Genomic DNA, 20,000 nt, shown 5'->3' with positions numbered 1-20,000 from the left:
TGGAAAGACAGGTGGCAGTTTTGATGGGGAAAAAACCTAATTCAATCATTCTCCTATGGAAGATCAGGAACATCTTTCTGGAAGACCATGGGGAACCTGTACAAGGGAATCTGTATAAAATGGACTCTGTAAATGAAGGCACTAAAAGGTCAGATTTTGAGGTTCCATTTGGACTAGATCTATTTGAGATCTGACTGATTGTAACCCTAAAATGAAAAAAAAAAAATGCAGGATAGGCTGGTGGGAGTGCCCTGACCAGTGTCCAACCCCCCAAACCCTGCTGCCCATAATACAGCAGCTGAACTGATGGATATAGTACAGTGGTTTAGACAGAAACCAAGAGAGCATGCCAGCATAGCTGCTCTGGTTATGGGACATGGAGGCAGAAAGCGCTGTGGTGAACGGACTGGAAATTTCAAAACTGACATCCATTACTACTCACCCTGCCCTCAGGCAAAGACTGTATGTTCTGTCCAACATAATGAGGATAGCCATTTGATCAGTGAATGATTTATGGCTGTGTGTCATATAACATGGCCAAATAAGAATGACATACCATTAAATATCAGCCTGTGGTCCTCTATGGAGGACTAACAAAATTATATTAGAGAATTAGGCATGAAAGAGGCAATCTATGAAGATGATTTTGAGAGCCCAGTCAATAAATTTTTCATCAGGAACGAGGGATCTCATCCTACAGCCATCACCTTTACATCAGGATGGGTCTATGTTATCCATACTGAACCCCCCAGTGGCCCTCAGGTGCTGTAATACAACAGGCTGCCCAATTGATGGGGAGACAAGAGTGCCTGCAGCCAGATGCAGTCTCTGAATGGTGGTGGAAAGGTCAGAGAACCATCTGCTGCCATGACTTAGGCGTCCAGCCCCTAAGGTAATCCAGTCTGGACCCATTAGGGTCTTGAGACAACCAATGTTTAAAGACCAGATTAGAGCAGGAGTTCAGTTTAAAAAGATCGATGGACAGCATAATCAGGAAAAAATATCTGTTAAACAGGCCCAAGCACTGAGTATTTATAGTCCAACCTTTTCAGCCAAACTAGATATGAATGTAACTCAAGAAGGGTCTGGATGGGGGCTCTGGCAGAGCCAGAGTTCTTTGTGAACCCCTATGAGGTTTTGGTCACAGGTTTGGCATGGAGCAGAATAAAGATACATCACAGTTGAAAAGCATTTATTGGCTACCTATTCTACACTACAGGTGGTAGAACCAGTAACTCAGATTTCAGAGGTTATCATTAAACAACAAGGCCAGTCCAGGGGTGGGTAAAAGATCTAACACACATCTCTATGATGGGGGTGGCCCAATCACAAGCAGTGGTGCGCTCAGTTGTTCTGCTTGCCTGCTCCTCACAGAGTTAGGAGAAATCTATGCCTGTTGCGTGTTCGAGTGCATGCGCAATGCCATGTGGAGGGCTTATCACAATAAAGATTGGCGGATTTGCTGCATAGACCGGTCAGAACTCAGATCTGCGTTGTGCTTCCTGTGGCACCAAACGCCCAACAGTGGCAGTTCCGTGTATTGGCCAGCAGGTGGCAGCAGAGACCACGGAAAGAACGTCTGCGGGACAGACCCTGGGGATCCGTTCTTTTGATTATAGGGGAAGAACACAAAGATGGAAGAGGAGGGAAGGGGGGTAAAAAAAAAAAGAAAAAAAGAAAAAAACAAACCACAGCAAACAAATAAAAACTTCTCCAAACGTAGCAAACGTGAATGTCTGTCAATAAATAAATGAGTAATTGAATTGATTTCTGTTTCCACTCTCCCCCGCCCCCCTCAACTTCCGAGATGAAGAAACACCTGGTATCAATTGGACAGATGCACACAGTGAAGCCAGGGATGGTCTGAAACGCAAAGCAGCTGAGCAGCTTTTAGAAGAAAACAGAGTAGTAACAACTTCTGTACCTACATTCACCACTCTGAGATCCTGTCTGGGTCTCCCAAGGCTTGTAAATAACCACTGGGTCGGTTCTGATGTCGAGTGATTTGTTGTCAGTTCTCTCATGGTTCTCCGGTCAGTTCTCCGGTGCCAGGATCTGCCACAGGGCATTCTGACCACGGGCATCATGTTTCTATGCTGCCGCCTGCATTTAACAGGCAATGGGACTGCCCAGCATGTGCAAGGCAGCACCTCTTTCACACCACCAGAATGTTTAAGGCTGTTGGGATTGTTGTTAGCGTCCCATTAACACTGAGGCTAGAGATACCCTTAGGATTGACATTACTATTAGCATTACTTTAATGGTGCCCTATCTGGGTCATTTCCAGGGGATGTCAGGAGTAAGGCACAGTGTCAGGAGAAAAAGAACAGACTCTGTTACTTTATAAAAGTGATAATAGAGAGAGTTCATTGGAAAAAATACAACTCTTAAATAATACAAAGCATGCTTCTGATTGGATGCAGGCATCATCTGGGCTCTGATTAATATTACTTTTAAGGTAAAGATTATTGTTACCTTAATGATTGTTTTTTGGATTATGATCAGGTTAAAGGTTCCTTTTGCTACAAACTTCTAGCATCATTTTTGTTGTTACATTTGGAGTTAGAGACGATTTTAGAATCAGGGTAAGGGTTAGGATTAGAGTTACATTGCTGGTTAATGCTGTTATCTTTACAGCTCCTGTGAGGGTTGGGGTCTGGGTCAGGTGTTTAAAAAATGAAATGAAAAAAGAATTAAAAAAATATATTGAAAGCTTCAGATTTCCTTAATCTTTGTGGGAATCATATAATGTGCAACTCAGATCTACCTCTTCGTGCAGTGACTGCCTGTAAATTTGCTGGAGCCTAATATAATATGGCCTTGTGCTTTCCGCTAACTCACCTTCATTTCATTTTCATTACATTTGCTTGGTAGTCAGATTTTGGTGTGTGGATATTTTAAAACAATCTAACTGACATTGGCAAAAAATTAAAAATAAATTAAAAAATGCACGACAGCATCGTATCAATTTTTATAGATAAGATAAAGAAGAGCAGTTTCCCTTAGTTTTCTGTGCCTCTTTACTTTCTTACCCTCTCCCCTTGTGTGAGAAACTCTCAAAGTCAAAGATTTCTAGTTAGGCAAAGATGGCAGCGATAGCAGCAGTGCTTATTCATTATTGCAATACTGCGCGCACATCCCCTGTTGGCAAGGGAGAAACTGCACACCAGTCAGTGAAATCAATTCTGTTCTGTGCCCTAAACCCAATGCAGGTGATGCTCTCATGGCTCTCATTGGTTGAGCATCTCAGGCTCACAGACTCCTCCAGACTGTTGCTAGGTTTCATTTCCATATAAGGTCAATTACCAACCTCTTGTTTTTAGGTCTGCCTTGTACTTTTCTGCAGAGAGAGAAGGGCAATGTTTCCAAAAGTCAGTACATTCATTCTGTCCTGTGCTGGGCTCTACCCACCCTGTATTTATCTTGTGCTTGTCTCAATTCTCCCCATGTCAGAATGCCCCCAGTCTGAACTTAACTCTGTTCAGCAACTTTCTTGGTGGAAAAACTACTTATACAGCTGTTTTACAAGAGGGTTATACATTCAGTTAGGGCCTACACTATGTACTGAAAATACTGGAAACTTCCACTGCAAAAACACAATCTACCTCTCCCATCTGTGCAGCCTTGCAGACCCAGAGCATGCCAGGTTATTTCTGCTTTCATAGCATTTGCATGCTGTAGGGTGAGCACAAGGTTCTGCTGCTTGATTCTTCTGCAAGAGCTGCCTACCGGCAAATGGTTGCAGGGATGGAGGATGTGACAGAAAGCATTTGTCTCCACAAGAGCAGAGTTACATTCAGTGCAGAGTGTGAGAGTCAGGTTGGTGTGGAAAAGCACTGACACGCTGGGGATGATGCAGTGCTCACATGTCTAACACTCACAGACATTACTGTCAGAAGGATGGTGCTGTGTTGTGCTTCTACCTTTGGCAGCCCCTGGAGAAATGCTATGGCACACAGAACACCTTTGTATTGCACTGACTGCTGCCATGCAGCATGGATTTAACACACCAAATCCAGAGGAGCATGACTGCATCTATTTGCCCTGAGAAAAACTACTGTAGCTGAAGAGATGAGGAGGCAGCTGCTCATCTGCAGAACAAGCAGTACTGCCAGACATTGGGCCAGGTGAGCACCTCCTGCTGCAGCGTGATGATGACAGGGCTGGAGATGATCTGCAAAGCCAGCTTAAAAGTGGGAGACATGAGTCAACATGGCAGGAGGACAGAGGTGTTAGGGAGCAGCCAAGGCATCAAAGAGTATCAAAAGGCTTTGAAAAGTATCACAAAGTGACAGCCAGGAAGACTGGGATTATCATGAGCAGCAACCTGGATGCTAGAGATTATTTGCTCCCATACAAAATGGTAGAGATCTTGCTGCAGACATCCCAAAGCCAGGCAAAATGGGAACCCAGAGCTCTGCCTGCACGAACCCCACAGCCATAGCATTGCAAGCTGAGCTGCCTTGCTGTTTGTTGCATTCATCGCAATCACTGTGAATGAATACTCAGAATGCAGCCAAGGCGATGATTGAGCATGAGTGACTTTATTCAATAAAAGACAGGAGGGCTTGAGAGGTCAGGGGTGAAGATGGGACCCCTCTTGTCAAGATGAGAGTGGCTCAGAGCTGGTGCTGCTGCCTGGTGCCTGGGACTGGCAGCCTGACTCTAAGTCCCCATCTAAGATGCTCAGCTTCACCTCACTGATGCTGACCTGCTCCTGCATGGTGGTGCTGCTGCTGGGGCACTCGGGCTGTGCTTGGGATGGGCAGCACTGCAAAGGCACTTGTTATGGTTTTGCAATTTGGTTGGTGTTGGTATTCCACATCAGAACACCATGCTAATAATGGGAGTAAAGGGGACAAGTTTTTTTCCTGTGAACTGCCTTAATGAGCATGTGGGGTGGGGCACCGGAAGGGAAGTGAGGAAGGGGACGGGGTTGCTGGACCGGCTCCCTGCGAGGAGACAACGTGGTCAGAGCTTCCTGCCTTCCACAGCTCCATCGGTGAGATTTGGGACTTGGTATTCTCTTTGTTGAGACTCTCTTGTTGTTTGTTTAGCATTATTAGGTTATTAAACTGCCATTCGTTCTCAGATCACCTTTTTCCTCCCTCATTTTTGGTTAGACCTAATCGCAATCTCCCTTCCCTTCCCCGTCTCCCTAAACGCACGTGGCCAGGCCGCGCCGGGCCGCCCCGCATTGCCGCTAGAGAAAAGGGGGAGGGCTTTTGTTCCTGCTGCCCCGGGTTGTGCCCACTGTCCCGGAGTGAGCTCTAGAGAGAACTCCGTGACATTTTTGGTGGAGAATGCGGGCACAGCTCAGGGCAATGTTTTGGGCAGTAATTAGGTGGTCTTTTTCAGCAGCCCTGTATGTAGGACTGATAGTCCCTAGGTTCCTGTGGTCCTGGCTTAAGGACTTCCTGATGTTGGGGGTAGGGGTAGATTTATTAAGCCGATGGCTGGCAGGGATAGAGATATCTGCCTGGCTCCCTTCCAGACTAACGAACATCACAGGCACCGTGCTTGAACTGGCTCACGAATGCTCTGAATTCCTTAAGTATGACTGGGGTGTCAATTGGAATACTGTGTTGTTAGTCTCTCTAATTGTAGTAGTTTACTATAAATTGCAGAGAGACTTGCAAAGAATAGTGCAGAGAGACTCAGGAAAAGGGCCAGAAGCATCGGGACCCCCAGTATCAGGTAATCTCACCCCTGAACACCAGAGGGACCTTGGGAAATTAATAGAACCCCTGAGTGAGTGTGGGAGATCAGGGGGATCTCAGAACGAATGGCTTATGAAAAAGATAGAGAGTCTCGAGAATGAGATCCAAATACTAAGGGGAAGGCAACAAGTTAATCCCAGCCGACCACAGGAAGCACCAGCATCAGTGTCAGTCGCCCCAGTGGAAGGCCAGAGTTGGGACGTGTGTCCTCACATCTGGAACGGATGGAGGAAGTAGAGGAAGATCCGGGCGAGGGACCCTCCCCAAAACCACCAAGGAAGGCAACTCAGAAGACTAACAGACATGGAGAAGATAGTGACGATGAAGGCCAGAGATGGGAGCGTGTGCCCTCACGTCTGGAACGGATGGAGGAAGTAGAGGAAGATCCTGGTGAGGGACCCTCCCCAAAACCACTGAGAAAGGCAACCCAGAAGACTAACAGACGCGGAGAAGATAGTGATGATGAGGGAAAAGTCACTGCTTCCTCTACTCGTAAACCTCTGAAAATTACTGAAATCCAAAGTGCGAGAAAGGAGTTTGCCCGACTCCCAGGTGAACGCCTTGTCACTTGGCTGCTCCGGTGTTGGGACAATGGGGCCTCCTGCATGTCTCTAAGCTGCGATGAGGCTCGTCAATTAGGAAACATTGCTCGAGACTCATCTATTGATAGAGGGATCAGCAGATGTCTCGATGGAGTCGCCAATCTCTGGGAGAGGATTCTATCAGCTGTAAAGGCAACCTGTCTTCTCAAAAGTGATTTGGAGCCTGTACTGGAAAAATGGAGTACAGCTGAGGAAGGTATCCAGTACCTGAGAGAAATGGCTGTGGCAGAAATGCTGTTCGATCCCACGTTTGTCCCTGGGGACCCAGAGGATTACCATGACCCAGAAAAGGTGAGCGGTACTCCGGAAATATGCAAGAAACTCATACGGTCAGCACCAGTGAAGTATTCCAGTGTACTATTAACGAACTCTAACAGGTATGATGAGCTGGATAGGAGACCTGAAATTTTTGAGCTCATCCTTTCACTGCAAAATATCGAATACTCACTACTGCCACACCATACCACCATCGCAGCCATCTGTAAAATGGTGGATAGAATGGACCAAATGGAGAGAAGACAGGACAACATGCAGAAGAGCTGGTCTGCGGCAAGGAACCACAGTGAACCTGTGGCAGTCTCAGCTGTCAGACGCAAACGCACACCTGTCCGAGTGAAGGACCGCAGTGAGCCTATGTCACGTGGTGCCATGTGGAACTACCTGCGTGACCATGGAGAGGATATGAAGAAGTGGCATGACGAACCCAATTTTGTACTGCGAGCTCGGGTAAGAAAATTACAAAAGAGGTCAGCCACTACTGAGGTTGCCTCTACCGCTGTAGACAACCAATAGAGGGGCCCTGCCCTCAGCCAGGGGGGGGAAAGGGATAATAGAGTGTATTGGACTGTGTGGATTCGGTGGCCTGGCACATCAGAACCACAAAAATATAAAGCACTGGTGGATACCGGTGCACAGTGCACTCTGATACCCTCAGGTTTCAAAGGGACAGAACGGATACATATACATGGGGTGACTGGGGGTTCGCAGGAACTGTCTGTATTGGAGGCCGAGATAAGCCTCACTGGTAGAGACTGGCAGAAACATCGCATAGTGACTGGCCAGGGGGCTCCTTGCATACTTGGAATAGATTACCTAAGAAGGGGACATTTCAAGGACCCCAAAGGATACAGATGGGCTTTTGGAATAGCTGCTATAGAAACAGACAATATTAAGCAGCTGTCTGATTTGCCTGGCCTATCAGAGGACCCGTCTGCTGTGGGGTTACTGCGGGTGGAAGAACAACGGGTGCCAATTGCCACGAGAACAGTACACAGACGACAGTACCGTACTAATAGGGATTCCTTGCTCCCTATCCATAAGCTCATTCAACAACTAGAAAGTCAGAGAGTAATTAGTAAGACCCATTCACCCTTCAATAGCCCCATATGGCCAGTGCGCAAAGCCAGTGGAGAATGGAGGCTGACAGTAGACTATCGTGGCCTTAATGAGGTCACACCCCCATTGAGTGCTGCAGTGCCAGACATGTTGGAACTCCAGTATGAACTGGAATCAAAAGAGGCAAAATGGTATGCCACCATTGATATTGCCAATGCATTCTTCTCTGTCCCTTTGGCCACAGAGTGTAGGCCACAGTTTGCTTTTACTTGGAGGGGTGTTCAGTACACTTGGAATCGTTTGCCCCAGGGGTGGAAACACAGCCCAACCATCTGCCATGGGCTGATCCAAGCCACATTGGAACAGGGCGGTGCTCCAGAGCACCTGCAGTATATAGATGATATCGTTGTGTGGGGTGATACAGCGACGGAGGTTTTTAAAAAAGGAGAACGGATAATCCAGATCCTCCTGTCTGCTGGTTTCGCTATTAAGCGAGACAAAGTGAAGGGCCCTGCCCAAGAAATCCAGTTTCTTGGGGTGAAATGGCAAGATGGGCGTCGCCACATCCCAATAGACGTGATCAACAAAATTACTGCAATGTCTGCGCCCACTGACAAAAAAGAGACACAGTCCTTCCTGGGTGTGGTAGGCTTCTGGAGGATGCACATCCCAAATTATAGCCTCATTGTGAGCCCCCTCTATCAGGTGACCCGAAAGAAGAATAGCTTCGCGTGGGGCCCTGAACAGCAGCAGGCCTTTGAGCAAATCAAGCAAGAGATAGCCCGTGCTGTGGCCCTGGGGCCAGTACGGATGGGACAGGATGTGAAGAACATCCTTTACACGGCTGCTGGGGAGAAAGGTCCCACTTGGAGCTTGTGGCAGAGAACCTCAGATGAGACCCGAGGCCGACCCCTAGGATTCTGGAGTAGAGCATATAGGGGGTCGGAAGAGGGCTACACTCCAACTGAGAAGGAGATCTTAGCCGCATATGAAGGGGTCCGGGCTGCCTCTGAGGTAATTGGCACCGAAACGCAGCTTCTCCTGGCACCTCGACTTCCAGTGCTGAATTGGATGTTTAAAGGGCAGGTTCCCTCCACTCACCATGCCACAGATGCCACATGGAGTAAGTGGGTTGCACTAATCACACAGCGGGCCCGGATGGGGAACCTCAGCCGTCCAGGGATCCTAGAAGTGATCATGGACTGGCCCGAAGGTAAAAAGTTTGAAGCACCACCAGCAGAAGAGGTGTCACGCGCCAAAGAGGCTCCCCTGTACAATGAACTTCTGGAAAATGAAAAGAAGTTCGCCCTGTTCACTGATGGATCGTGCCGCATTGTTGGGAAACATCGCAGATGGAAGGCTGCAGTGTGGAGCCCCACACGACAAGTTGCAGAGGCCACGGAAGGAAGAGGAGAATCAAGTCAATTTGCGGAGGTAAAGGCTGTCCAGCTGGCCCTAGACATTGCTGAGCGGGAGAAATGGCCAGTGCTTTACCTCTATACTGACTCATGGATGGTGGCCAATGCCTTATGGGGGTGGTTGCAGCAATGGGAACAAAACAACTGGCAGCGGAAAGGTAAACCTATTTGGGCCGCTGAACTATGGAAGAACATTGCTGCCCGAATAAAGAACATGGTCCTAAAGGTGCGTCACGTAGATGCCCACGTGCCCAAGAGTCGAGCAACAGAGGAGCAACAAAATAACCACCAGGTAGATCGAGCTGCCAGAATTGAGGTGGCTGAGATAGACCTGGATTGGCAGAATAAGGGAGAGTTATTCCTAGCTCGGTGGGCCTCAGGCCATCAAGGCAGAGATGGAACACATAAGTGGGCTAGAGACCGAGGGGTGGACATAACTATGGATGCTATTGCGCAGATCATCCATGATTGTGACACCTGTGCCATGATCAAACAGGCCAAGAGGATGAGACCTCTCTGGGGGGAAGGGCGATGGGAAAAGTATAAATATGGGGAGGCATGGCAGATTGATTATATCACCCTGCCAAAGACTCGTAATGGTAAGCATTATGTACTCACCATGGTGGAGGTAACCACCGGGTGGCTTGAGACATATGCGGTACCCCATGCCACTGCCAGAAACACCATATTAGGCCTAGAGACACAAATCCTGTGGCGACATGGCACCCCAGAGAGGATCGAATCAGACAATGGGACTCATTTCAAAAATTCACTGGTGAGCACTTGGGCCAAAGAACATGGCATCGAGTGGATCTATCACATCCCCTATCACGCACCAGCCGCTGGTAAGATCGAGCGCCACAACGGTTTGCTGAAAACCACGCTGAAAGCGATGGGTGGTGGAACATTTAAGAACTGGGAGAAACATCTAGTAGAAGCCACCTGGCTGGTAAACACCCGAGGATCAGCCAACTGAGACAGCCCTACACAGTCCAACTCCCTGCGTACCGTGGAGGGAGACAAGGTTCCTGTGGTGCATGTAAAGAATATGCTGGGAAAAGCAGTTTGGGTCCTTCCAGCCTCTGGAAAAGGGGAGGCCCCTCCGTGGAACTGTCTTTGCACAGGGACCTGGGTGCACCTGGTGGGTGATGCAGAAGGATGGGGATGTTCAGTGTGTGCCACAGGGAAATCTGATGCTGGGGGAGTGCAGCCTGTGATTCCATGTGTGTATATATATATATATATATCTGTATGTACATATGTAATGCATGTTAACTACTGTTCTGTTTATATGTTGATAAAAGTTAGGCATGATGTGATGATGTGTAATAAGGGGTGGAATGTTATGGTTTTGCAATTTGGTTGGTGTTGGTATTCCACATCAGAACACCATGCTAATAATGGGAGTAAAGGGGACAAGTTTTTTTTTCTGTGAACTGCCTTAATGAGCATGTGGGGTGGGGCACCGGAAGGGAAGTGAGGAAGGGGACGGCGTTGCTGGACCGGCTCCCTGCGAGGAGACAACGTGGTCAAAGCTTCCTGCCTTCCACAGCTCCATAGGTGAGATCTGGGACTTGGTACTCTCTTTGTTGAAACTCTCTTGTTGCTGTTTAGCATTATTGGGTTATTAAACTGCCATTCGTTCTCAGATCACCTTTTTTTTCTCCCTTACTTTTTGTTAGACCTAATCGCAATCTCCCTTCCCTTCCCCGTCTCCCTAAACGCACGTGGCCGGGCCGCGCTGCATTGCCGCTAAAGAAAAGGGGGGGGGGCTTTTGTTCCTGCTGCCCCGGGTTGTGCCCACTGTCCCGGAGTGAGCTCTAGAGAGAACTCCGTGACAATGAGGAATTATAAACTGGAATACCAGATACCTGGCAACGTAACAATGCTTTGGCAATGAAAACAGCTTTATTCATCTCTGTAATAAACCAAACCAAACCAAAACAAAAACAACAATCCAACATGACATTGACAGAGAAACTTGAACAACAACAACAAAAAACTTCAAGGGAAAAAACAGGCATTCAACTTTCAAGTCAGCTAATCGTGTGTTCTCATGGAAATGATCTTATAGGAGTTCTTGTTGAGAAACTCAGCAGGAAGAGCAACCTCAAAAATAGAGCATGAGACATGGTTTTGCAGCACTGGGAACCAGATACAAGCACTCAGTTTGCCAGTCCCATGCTATGCAATTAAAGAGGCCTTTACTGAGGCTTCCCATTAGCCACTGAATTAGCCATTTGACAAATCACCTTTTGCATTATTCAGCCTGCTCAGGACAAACATTATCTGTAGAGTGATTTAACCCACAAGAACATGAGAACTGCTACACTGGCTTAGGCCAGCAGAACAGCTCCAGCCCCAAGCCACAGGCAGCAGGCAGCCAGCAAGGCAGGCACGGGGGAATGGAGCCCTGTGGCCAGCGCTGCCACCCTCCTCTGCACCAGGCACTACGTCAATGTGCACTCAGACACAGACCTTCCCCTAGGTCTTACTCCCTTTAGGCATCACAGACTTCACTACACCCTTCTAAATGACAGGACTATTTGGCAGCTAGGACAGCTGTCACTGAAATCCATGACCCCAGTTCATGGCAGGGCAATGGACTCCTCTGACTAACAGTCTGGATCTCAGATTGTCCACCTATGATTGTAGTAAGGGCACTGCACAGGGTGTTCAGAGAAGCTATGGATGCCCCATCCCTGGAGTTGTTCAAGGCCAGGCTGGATGGGGCTTTGGGTAACCTGATCTAGAGAAAGATGTAAGCATTAGAACTAGATGATGACTAAGAGCTTTTCCAACCCATACCATCCTATGATTCAAGGAGCTGAAGATGGCACAGTACCTGTCCCTGAGCATCAGGGGACCAAATACCAGACTTGAGACCTTTTCTGAGAACCATACATTTAACTTCTCTGTGGCCCGTCTCAACATCCTACAGATACCAATTGCTCTCAATTCCTCTACAGGTTTTCTTACTTCAAGAACCATAAGCAAGAGATGCCACAGAAAATTACTATTATTACCATTCCATCATAGTCTGAAGGCCAGTCAGACACAGAATCACCAACGCAACCACTTTTGCAGCAGGGTTAACTGGGAACATTTATGAAAGCTTGGAACTAGAGTATCATCTTTTACCCCTGGATCTGTACTGCCAGTTCCAAAACACTACCTGGACAGCAATTACTATTGCACCACAGCATGCAGTGAGATCAGCCCCTCCACCTGCAATTACTTCCTGGTGTGTCCCTTTGGGGCAGCATACAGCACAGCTCCCACTCACCCAGAGCTCAGGAGCTGACAGATCAGTTAACCTGGTCAGGAGAACCTCATGCTCCTCTCTGTCAGCTCCCCTGCTGCCAAGCACAGGTGGGTACCCACATTAGCGCTGTTGTGGATGAGGGGTGGCCCCAGCAGGAGCACCACTGAAGAACATTGGCTGGCTGCCTGGGCCTCATGCACACCTACAACAGACAAGAAGGTGCTTCTTCCAGGATTTGTTTCCAAAATGATGTCTCAAACTTCACAGTACTCAGCATGCAGGAACCATGTAGTCAGAAGGTATATCTGACTAATCAGAAGCAAATCTTCCCATTGTATCACAAAGTAAACAATTATTTTATATATATTTATGGAGGGAATGGCTCACTTTTAAGCAACAAAAGCCTGTAGTTGTTTGGATTTGGCCTTAGAGGCTTGAGTATGTCTCCAGTACTGCTTCAATTCAATCATATTTCTTTTTGCTCTCCATCTGCACCATAACACGCTTTCACTTCCAAAGCATTTCAGGTAACAACTTGAAGAACAATTTTTATTTTAAACATACACACACATCTCTTAGCATAAAACTCATCAAGTAGTGTCAGCAAGCACATTTTAATAGCATAATATCGAAAAGTAATTTTACTACTATCTAAGAGTCTGAAGTCTGCAGAGGATATATTTAGATGCATATAAATAGACAACAGTCGGTAATGTCTGGTCAAAGGAGTACAAATCTTTCCTAATGCATGGAATTTGCCTGGCCCCAAACACTGCAACAGCACTTAGACAAGCCTTTTCTACTTGGCTCAAATTCTGCCAGGCCTGTTAATAACAAAGCTATTAGCATGATTTTCTGGATGGGTTGCTTGCTTAGAGAATATTCAAAGATTGTTCTAATAAACTAAACCCGTTCCCACATCTGAAAGCATAGGAAATATTGATCAACAATGGAAAGCCATTAGCCTTTCAGCATTTAACATATCCCCATGCGCCCCAACAGACCGACAAGCTCTCCAGGTACCTTCGGACGCTCCATCTCCCCACTGCTTGCAGGCACCTTTGCTTGCCCAGACCACACCAGCGGGAACACCATCCCCATCTTCTGAAATTTTTGGAAAAAAATGTACACCAAGGCAGCTGCGTGGGGAGCTCAGTTACAGATTGGCCTGGGGAAGCTCCGTTTCCCTCTTTCTGTGCTGTTCTGACACATTTGTTTTTGGGTTCCCACCTGTTTTGCCCCACATACCTCATCAGTCCCATTCTTAGGTTGGACAACACCTTACCTTCTTCCTCTACCTCATGGTCAACATCTACCAATGTTCATAATGATGCAGCCAAATACAAATCTCTTCAGGCAAAAGATTTGTACAACAAATTCAAAGACAGCACCCAAGAAACCATCTGAATAACACTGCACCTCCTTGAGCATAAACCAAAGATGAGATTGATGAGTGCAAGGAGTCCATTCCTGGACTTGTGTAGGTTTTAGTAAGCCACAAAACTGGTAGACCAGCTCAGCTTCTAACTCATGCGAGACTCTTCAAATAGCCAGGATTTATTTCCACTGACTGCATTGCCATGAGAAAACTGGTAACTGCTTTTTCTGAAAGAAGAAATGCAAGCTAATATACCATGGGAAGCTTCTTAGTAAGCTTTGTGACTGGAGGCCTAGCTGGCAAGCTTGGGTGTGCATTTTGATACAGCCTTAATGCATTAAAATGCATTTATTATGCATTTAAACAAATGCATAATCCCTTGAGAACAGCTTATATTTAGAAATGTAGATCAGAAAGGTGTTTGGGCACTGAGAGCATTCAGTTTCTGGTATGGTTCTTCCTGCAGAATTGAACCTGACTCTCAGACCAACAGAGAGGAATCGCTGCTCCACGTTTTGGAGCACAGCGGCTCCACCCCACCAGGACAGATTCCAGCAGTAAAACACAGCAGTGGGCTGACACCAAGGGGAGACCCACACACAGCCCACGGCTCCAGGGGATGACTCCAAGCTAATGGAACCAGGCAGAGGCCCCACCACACCACGAGGCACACACTGCCCCAACAGCCCTGGGCACTGTGCTCCTGCCGATGGCTGCAGCTAGGATGGGTGCTGCCAGAACCAGCCCAGCCCTCCCAAGGAAGTAGAAACCCTTTGACACACAGTTATCACCAAAAGGCTCCAAAAACCCAGGGAGGATCCATCCATCCCACTGCTTTGTTGTCTGTCGACCTTCACTTGAAAAGGGCTGGACATGCAGCATTCAGACAAGGATTCTCAGAAGGAATGAGCAGACACCACCTTACTCTGGGGACATGTAAACGTGAATGGGAAAGATCAGTAACCAGCAACATGATGAGAAAGGCATTGGTATCCTGGGCTGTCAAGCTCTGTAGGAGACAGTCAGAGACCGTGCAGGGACAGCCCCAGCTAAAGGCTCCCAGCTTTCCCCTCCTTGGTTTGGCGGCTGGTCAGATGATGTTCACACCAGCAGCTAAGGCCAACACACCCTCCTGTTCCAGTTGCTCAATGCAATGAAAACTGCCTGCCCTGGAGACACGACAGACCAGGCCAGAGAGAGAAGACAACAGCACAGGAGAGGAAATACTGCTGCCCTGTATCACAGAAGAAAATGACAGAGGGCAGTGGCCGTGATCTGCAGATGCCATGCTGATGCCAAGCCAGCGCCTGGCAAGCAGCAACAGCACGAAGGGCTGTGACAGCTCCTCGCCCACCTCTGCCCGTGCTCCCCAGGTGTGGCAGCACTGAACTGCCCCTCCGTGTAGCCGCCCTCCGTGGCCCCCTCCTCAGCTGCAGCCGATCCCTGCAGGGAGGTTTGTTTGTTCCTGACATCAACATGGCTGCAAGGTTTCGGCTGGCTCCTCAACAACTGCCGTGCTGTCTCCCCTAACGGGAACCTTCCATCAGAAAAAAAAAAAAAAAAAAGGTTGATTGTGTCCTACATTTGCTTTCCCGCAGACGAGGAGCGCTCACTACACACAAAAAGGAGGGGAGGGGAAGGGACGGCACTTAACACAAATCCTGGGATCCCGGGGACAAGCGACAGCCTCCCAGGACAGAGGTGCAATGAGAGGCGTGTGCCGGGCGAGGGCAGCGGGACGGCGCGGCTGACGGGAGCCTCCCGCGGTGAGGGCAGGCGGCAGGAGGGAGCCGGGAGCCGCATCTCCGCACACCCGGTGCGTTCCCTGCGGAGGAGCTCAGGAACCCCCCGCAGCCGGAGGAGCCGAGCCGTGCCCCCCAGCGAGCGCCCGGCAGGACCGCGGGCACGGCCGCGACCCCGGCAGCGCAGGGCTCGGGCGGCACCGCGCAGCCCCGGCCCGGCCCGGCGGTGCCGGCGCTCCCCAGACGGCGGCAGCACCGCGCCAAGGAGCGGAGGGGGCGGCGGCCGCCGCGGTATCCGCGGCCCTGCAGCACCCCCAGCCGCGGGCGGCCGCCGGCGCCGTCCCGCGGGCAGCGATGGGAGCGCGGCCCGGCCCGGCCCGGCTCGTGGCGCCCACCCCACCCTCGCCCCGCGCGGCCCCGCGGCCGCCGCCCCCCCGGGAGGGGAGTCCCAGGCGCCGGCGGACACCCCGTCCCGTCCCGTCCCGGTGCGATGCGGGGCGAGCCCTGCACGGAGCCGGGCGGGACCCCGCCGCTGGCGCCCTCCCGCGCCCCTTCCCCCATGAATAAGTAACGGCGGCTGCAATGCGGCGGGAGCCGGGCGACGGCCGCCAGCTCCGCGATTACCTGGTGCCTCTCGGGGAAAGACGGCGTCCGGAGCGCTTCCCCTGCAGCAGCGGCCGCGGCCGGGCTCCGGCGGGGCTTCAGACTCTCGCAGCAGGCAGGCTGGCCGCCTCTCTGCCCTGTGCCATGGCTCAGCAGCCGCATCCTAGACCGGCTCCGCGGTGGCGGCTGCCGGCGGCCGCGGAGGGAAGGGCAGCCCGCACGGACGGCCCCATGGAGCGCGGCGGCTCGGCTCCGGCTCCGGCTCCGGCTCCGGCTCCGGCGCGGGCAGCGGCAGCGCACATGCACACACGCACACACCGCGCCGGGCGGGCGGGAGGCGGGGGGACGGCGCGGGCGCGGGGCACGCAGCGGCGCAGCCCTCCGAGCCCGCTCGCATCGCCCCGCCGCGGGCAGCCCGCGCCGCTCCGCTCCGCGCCCGCCGACCTCGCGGTGGAGCCGAGCCGGGTGAATCCTCGCCGAGCGCTGCGTGTCCGCGCTTCGCTGCGGAACGACGGAGCTTGGAAGGGGGGGGGGGGGCGCGGAGCCTCCCCGGGGGCACCTACGGCGCGGCGGGCGGCAGGGCCATGCGGCTCCGCGCTCAGGCGGAGCAGCCGCGGCGCCGCGCGGTGCGGTGGGGCAGGGCGGGGTGCTCGGCCCGGCCCTTCGCTGCGCCCATCCTCCGCACCGAGCGCTGCCGCCCGGCCCCGGCCCCCGCCAGCGGCGCCGCGCGATGCAGCACGGCGGCCGCCGCCTCCCCCGCGCCGCGCCGCCGCGCCGGGGCGGGCACGGGATGCGGGCGCTCCCCGCCCCGCACGCACGGCTGAGCCGCAGCCGCCCGACCGCGCGCAGACGTGTCGCGGGCCGGGCAGCCGCGCACCGGGCGGGGCAGCGCCGACAGGGAGCACGGAGCCACGAGTCTGACCAACGCTCGGGTCGGGATGCGGGAGGGACGCGGGACCCCGGGCCCCGTGGGGAGGCGGGTGCGTGAGGAGCGGAGCGGAGCGGAGCGGAGAGGAATGCTGCTGCCACCGCTCAGGAGCGTTTTCGGCTTTCGAGCGGCTTTTCCGCTGAGGGAACCGGCAGAAACGGCTGCGGCGCCAGGAGGAGCCACGCACGGATTCGAGGCGGCGTTGGAAGCCGAACGCGGAGCTGCGCGGAGCGGAACCGTCTCCTGCCGGCCCGGCCCCGGCCCCGACACGCGGCTGGGTGGAGGAGATGAGCCCGGCGCGGAAATGAGAGGTTACGTTGTCTCCGGGGTCAATAAATTCTGTAGGCGTCAGGGTTTTAGAGGTTGTTACCTGTCTCCAGGACTCCTAGCAGTGTGCAGCTCTGACATTTTGAAACCTTGGTCCGGTTTTCTCAGAAAATGACAGCGATGTTACAGCACGGCGAGCAGAGCACCGCGACAAACACTGCCTGCCCGGAGAGGAGCCGCCGTACCTTGCCAACATGCAGCAACCCTGCGCCTGGAAAGAGGCCCCCACCACTGGCCATGAACCCTGGCCCCTCGGCCACCCTCCCGTGGGGACAGCAGTGGTGCCGCTTGGCTGGGGCTGTCCCCACTCTCATGCTGCCTGCAGCTGGAGGAGCGCGGGGCCAGGGTTACTGTGGAGCATGTGGGTACAGCCCATCGTTGTGCCGGGATGGATGCAATGCTTCTGGATACCTTGTGCTGGGCGTTGTGCTGGGTGCGCACGTGGGGGGGGCACAGCCCCAGAAGAAGAAGAAAGCTGCAGCGCTGCACCTCACACCTTCCTCCTGGAAACCTTCCTGCCCTGGGATCCAGCGCCTGGGGTCAGTGTGAGCAAGGAAAGGGAATGCGGCTTTGCTCCCAGACCCATCTCTGTGCAGCCTGAGGACACAGTTCTTGCAACCTCTAAGGGGGAAAAGGAGCATTGTTTTGAGATCAGCACCACAGCTTGTGCCTGTGGACCATCAAAACTGCCCTTCCCAGAGCAGTGGCCACCTCTGCCCTATCAGCAACTGCTGCCTGGGGCTGGGAACTGAGGATTGGCACTGAGGGCAGCTCTCCTCTATCCATTTTCAAGCCCTCTGCTCCATGGATCAGGATCAGGCTGTTACAAGGGCAGAGAGGCCCAAGTGATGAAGGAAGGGAGAGACTGATTCCTCTGCTCCCCTAAGAGAAAAGCCACATCAGAAAGTTGGCTTTGCCGGGGTTTTCTTGTGCATCCCTAATTTTCAGTTCTATCACTGCTGTCTTTTAGAACTGGAGGGAGTGTGTTTGGTGCTCCTCAGTCCCATGCTTGGCCCTGCTCAGCATTAGCAGTGTGCTCCCTGGAGGGAGCAGACAGACAGGAAGGCGCTCTGTGGTAATGCATCTGCAGTCTTGGCTGACCTCTGCCACATGGAGCAGCCTCCTCAGGCCTCTCATTCCCAGCATTTGCTGCCTTGGCACTCCGTTCTGGCCCAGGAGCAGCAGGGCGGGCACAGCAGCGGTGCCAGCTGTGTTCTGGTGCGAGGAAAGGAAGCAAATGTTTGGGTATGACTTTCTTGGTGACAGGAGAAGCTTGTTCCAAGTCAGGCTCATAGTGGAGGCTGCTCTGCTTTGCTACCATCCAACACAAACACCAGGACTGGGTCAGAATCACTCTGAACAGGTACTGTGACAGCACCTCCCAGCAGCTGCCTCCTCACAGGCAGGTTCAGGAACATCCTGCACCCTCTGCTCTCAGGGCTGTGCAGGGGCTACTGCCAGCTCAAAATTCATGCTGGGCATGGGCCTGAAATGGCCCTGCTGCTTTGGCAACATCCCCAGGGAAAAATGCTCTTTTCCAGAGGGTCTGAGAGCGCTGAGAGGCAGGTGGCCATGGGGAGCACCCGCTGTGCCACAGCTCAGCCACTGTACCTGCACTTCCACCCTTCCCCACGAGCCCTTGAGGGAGCTTTGTCTTACTGCAGCCTTCAGGAACAGGATAAATGCCTTATTTCTGACAGAAGACCACTTGTTACCCTATATTCTCCTTTCGTAGGTATCATTCAAGAATTATTTGATAGAATCACTGAGTGGCTTGAGTTGAAAGGAACCATTGAAAGTCATCCCATCCACCTCCCCTACAATGCACAGAGACACCCACAGCTCCGTCAGGAGCTCAGAACCCATTTCCTGACCTTAAGGGCCTGCAGGGATGGGGCACCACCACCTCTTTGGGCAAATTGTGCAGTGCCAACACCACCCTTATTGTAAAAACTTACGTCCAATTTAAATATCCCATCTTTCAGTTTGAAACCATTTAACCATTTTCCTCTGGATGAACACACCATCAGGTCTGTGTCTCCCCTGAACTGAGGACTCCACATATGGAGCAGTGCTACAGGTGAGGTCTCGCAGAGCAGAGCAGAGGGGTGGGATCACCTCCCTCAGTCTCTGACCACCCTGTTTTTTGTGCAGCCCAGGGTACAGTTGGACTCAGTGATCTCTAGAGGTCCCTTCCAACCCCTACAGTTCTGTGATTCTGTGATACAGTTGTCTTTCTGGGCTGTGAGGGCACATTACTGGCTCACGGACATCACTTTGGTCTCTTTTGGCTGAAATAAAGCTGGAAGGCTGCAGCTACGTGCTGTACCTGTCATGCTGCCCAAGTGCTTCCTGCCCCCCAGAGCCATGTGCCCCACTCAGCCCTAGGCACAGTGGCTGCTTGTCCCCACCTGCTTCACACCATAACCCCTTGCTGTCCTTGCAGCTGGGGAAGATGCCATCAGTTAGAAGTGCTGCCCAGCAGCTGGGCACGCAGGCGTTTTTCTTGGGGAAAGGAAGGAGAAATACTTTCCTAAGGTGTTCTGTGCAAACCTGGGGAAGTGACAGATTAGGGAGACAGTCCGGATTGAGCAAAATGCTTAAAAACAAACCAAAACCACCTCTGAGTGCTAATGCAGTGTGCTATGTACACACCCTAAAGGAGACCAACAGCAGTGCAGG

At 51.7% G+C, this 20,000-nt stretch overlaps 1 protein-coding gene across 1 annotated transcript in view; it reads right to left on the bottom strand.

The window, feature by feature from the left end:
* Positions 1-18,736, bottom strand: part of LOC146758234 (uncharacterized) — a 205,846-nt gene extending 187,110 nt beyond the window's left edge. Inside the window, exons 1-4 of the mRNA XM_085517282.1 lie at positions 18,637-18,736; positions 17,504-17,668; positions 17,179-17,265; positions 16,085-17,085 (exon numbers count right to left, since the gene is read on the bottom strand). Coding sequence (XP_085373408.1) covers positions 16,085-17,085; positions 17,179-17,265; positions 17,504-17,668; positions 18,637-18,736 — 1,353 coding nt within the window. The remainder of the gene's footprint in view (positions 1-16,084; positions 17,086-17,178; positions 17,266-17,503; positions 17,669-18,636) is intronic.
* Between the last annotated feature and the right edge of the window lie 1,264 nt (positions 18,737-20,000).

Source organism: Coturnix japonica, chromosome 16 (assembly GCF_054131305.1).
Source record: "Coturnix japonica strain WE chromosome 16, WE-NBRP24, whole genome shotgun sequence".
In the NCBI taxonomy this organism is placed as follows: domain Eukaryota; kingdom Metazoa; phylum Chordata; class Aves; order Galliformes; family Phasianidae; genus Coturnix; species Coturnix japonica.
Note: the sequence above shows the minus strand (reverse complement) of the source record. Positions and strands in the feature narration are given on the sequence as shown.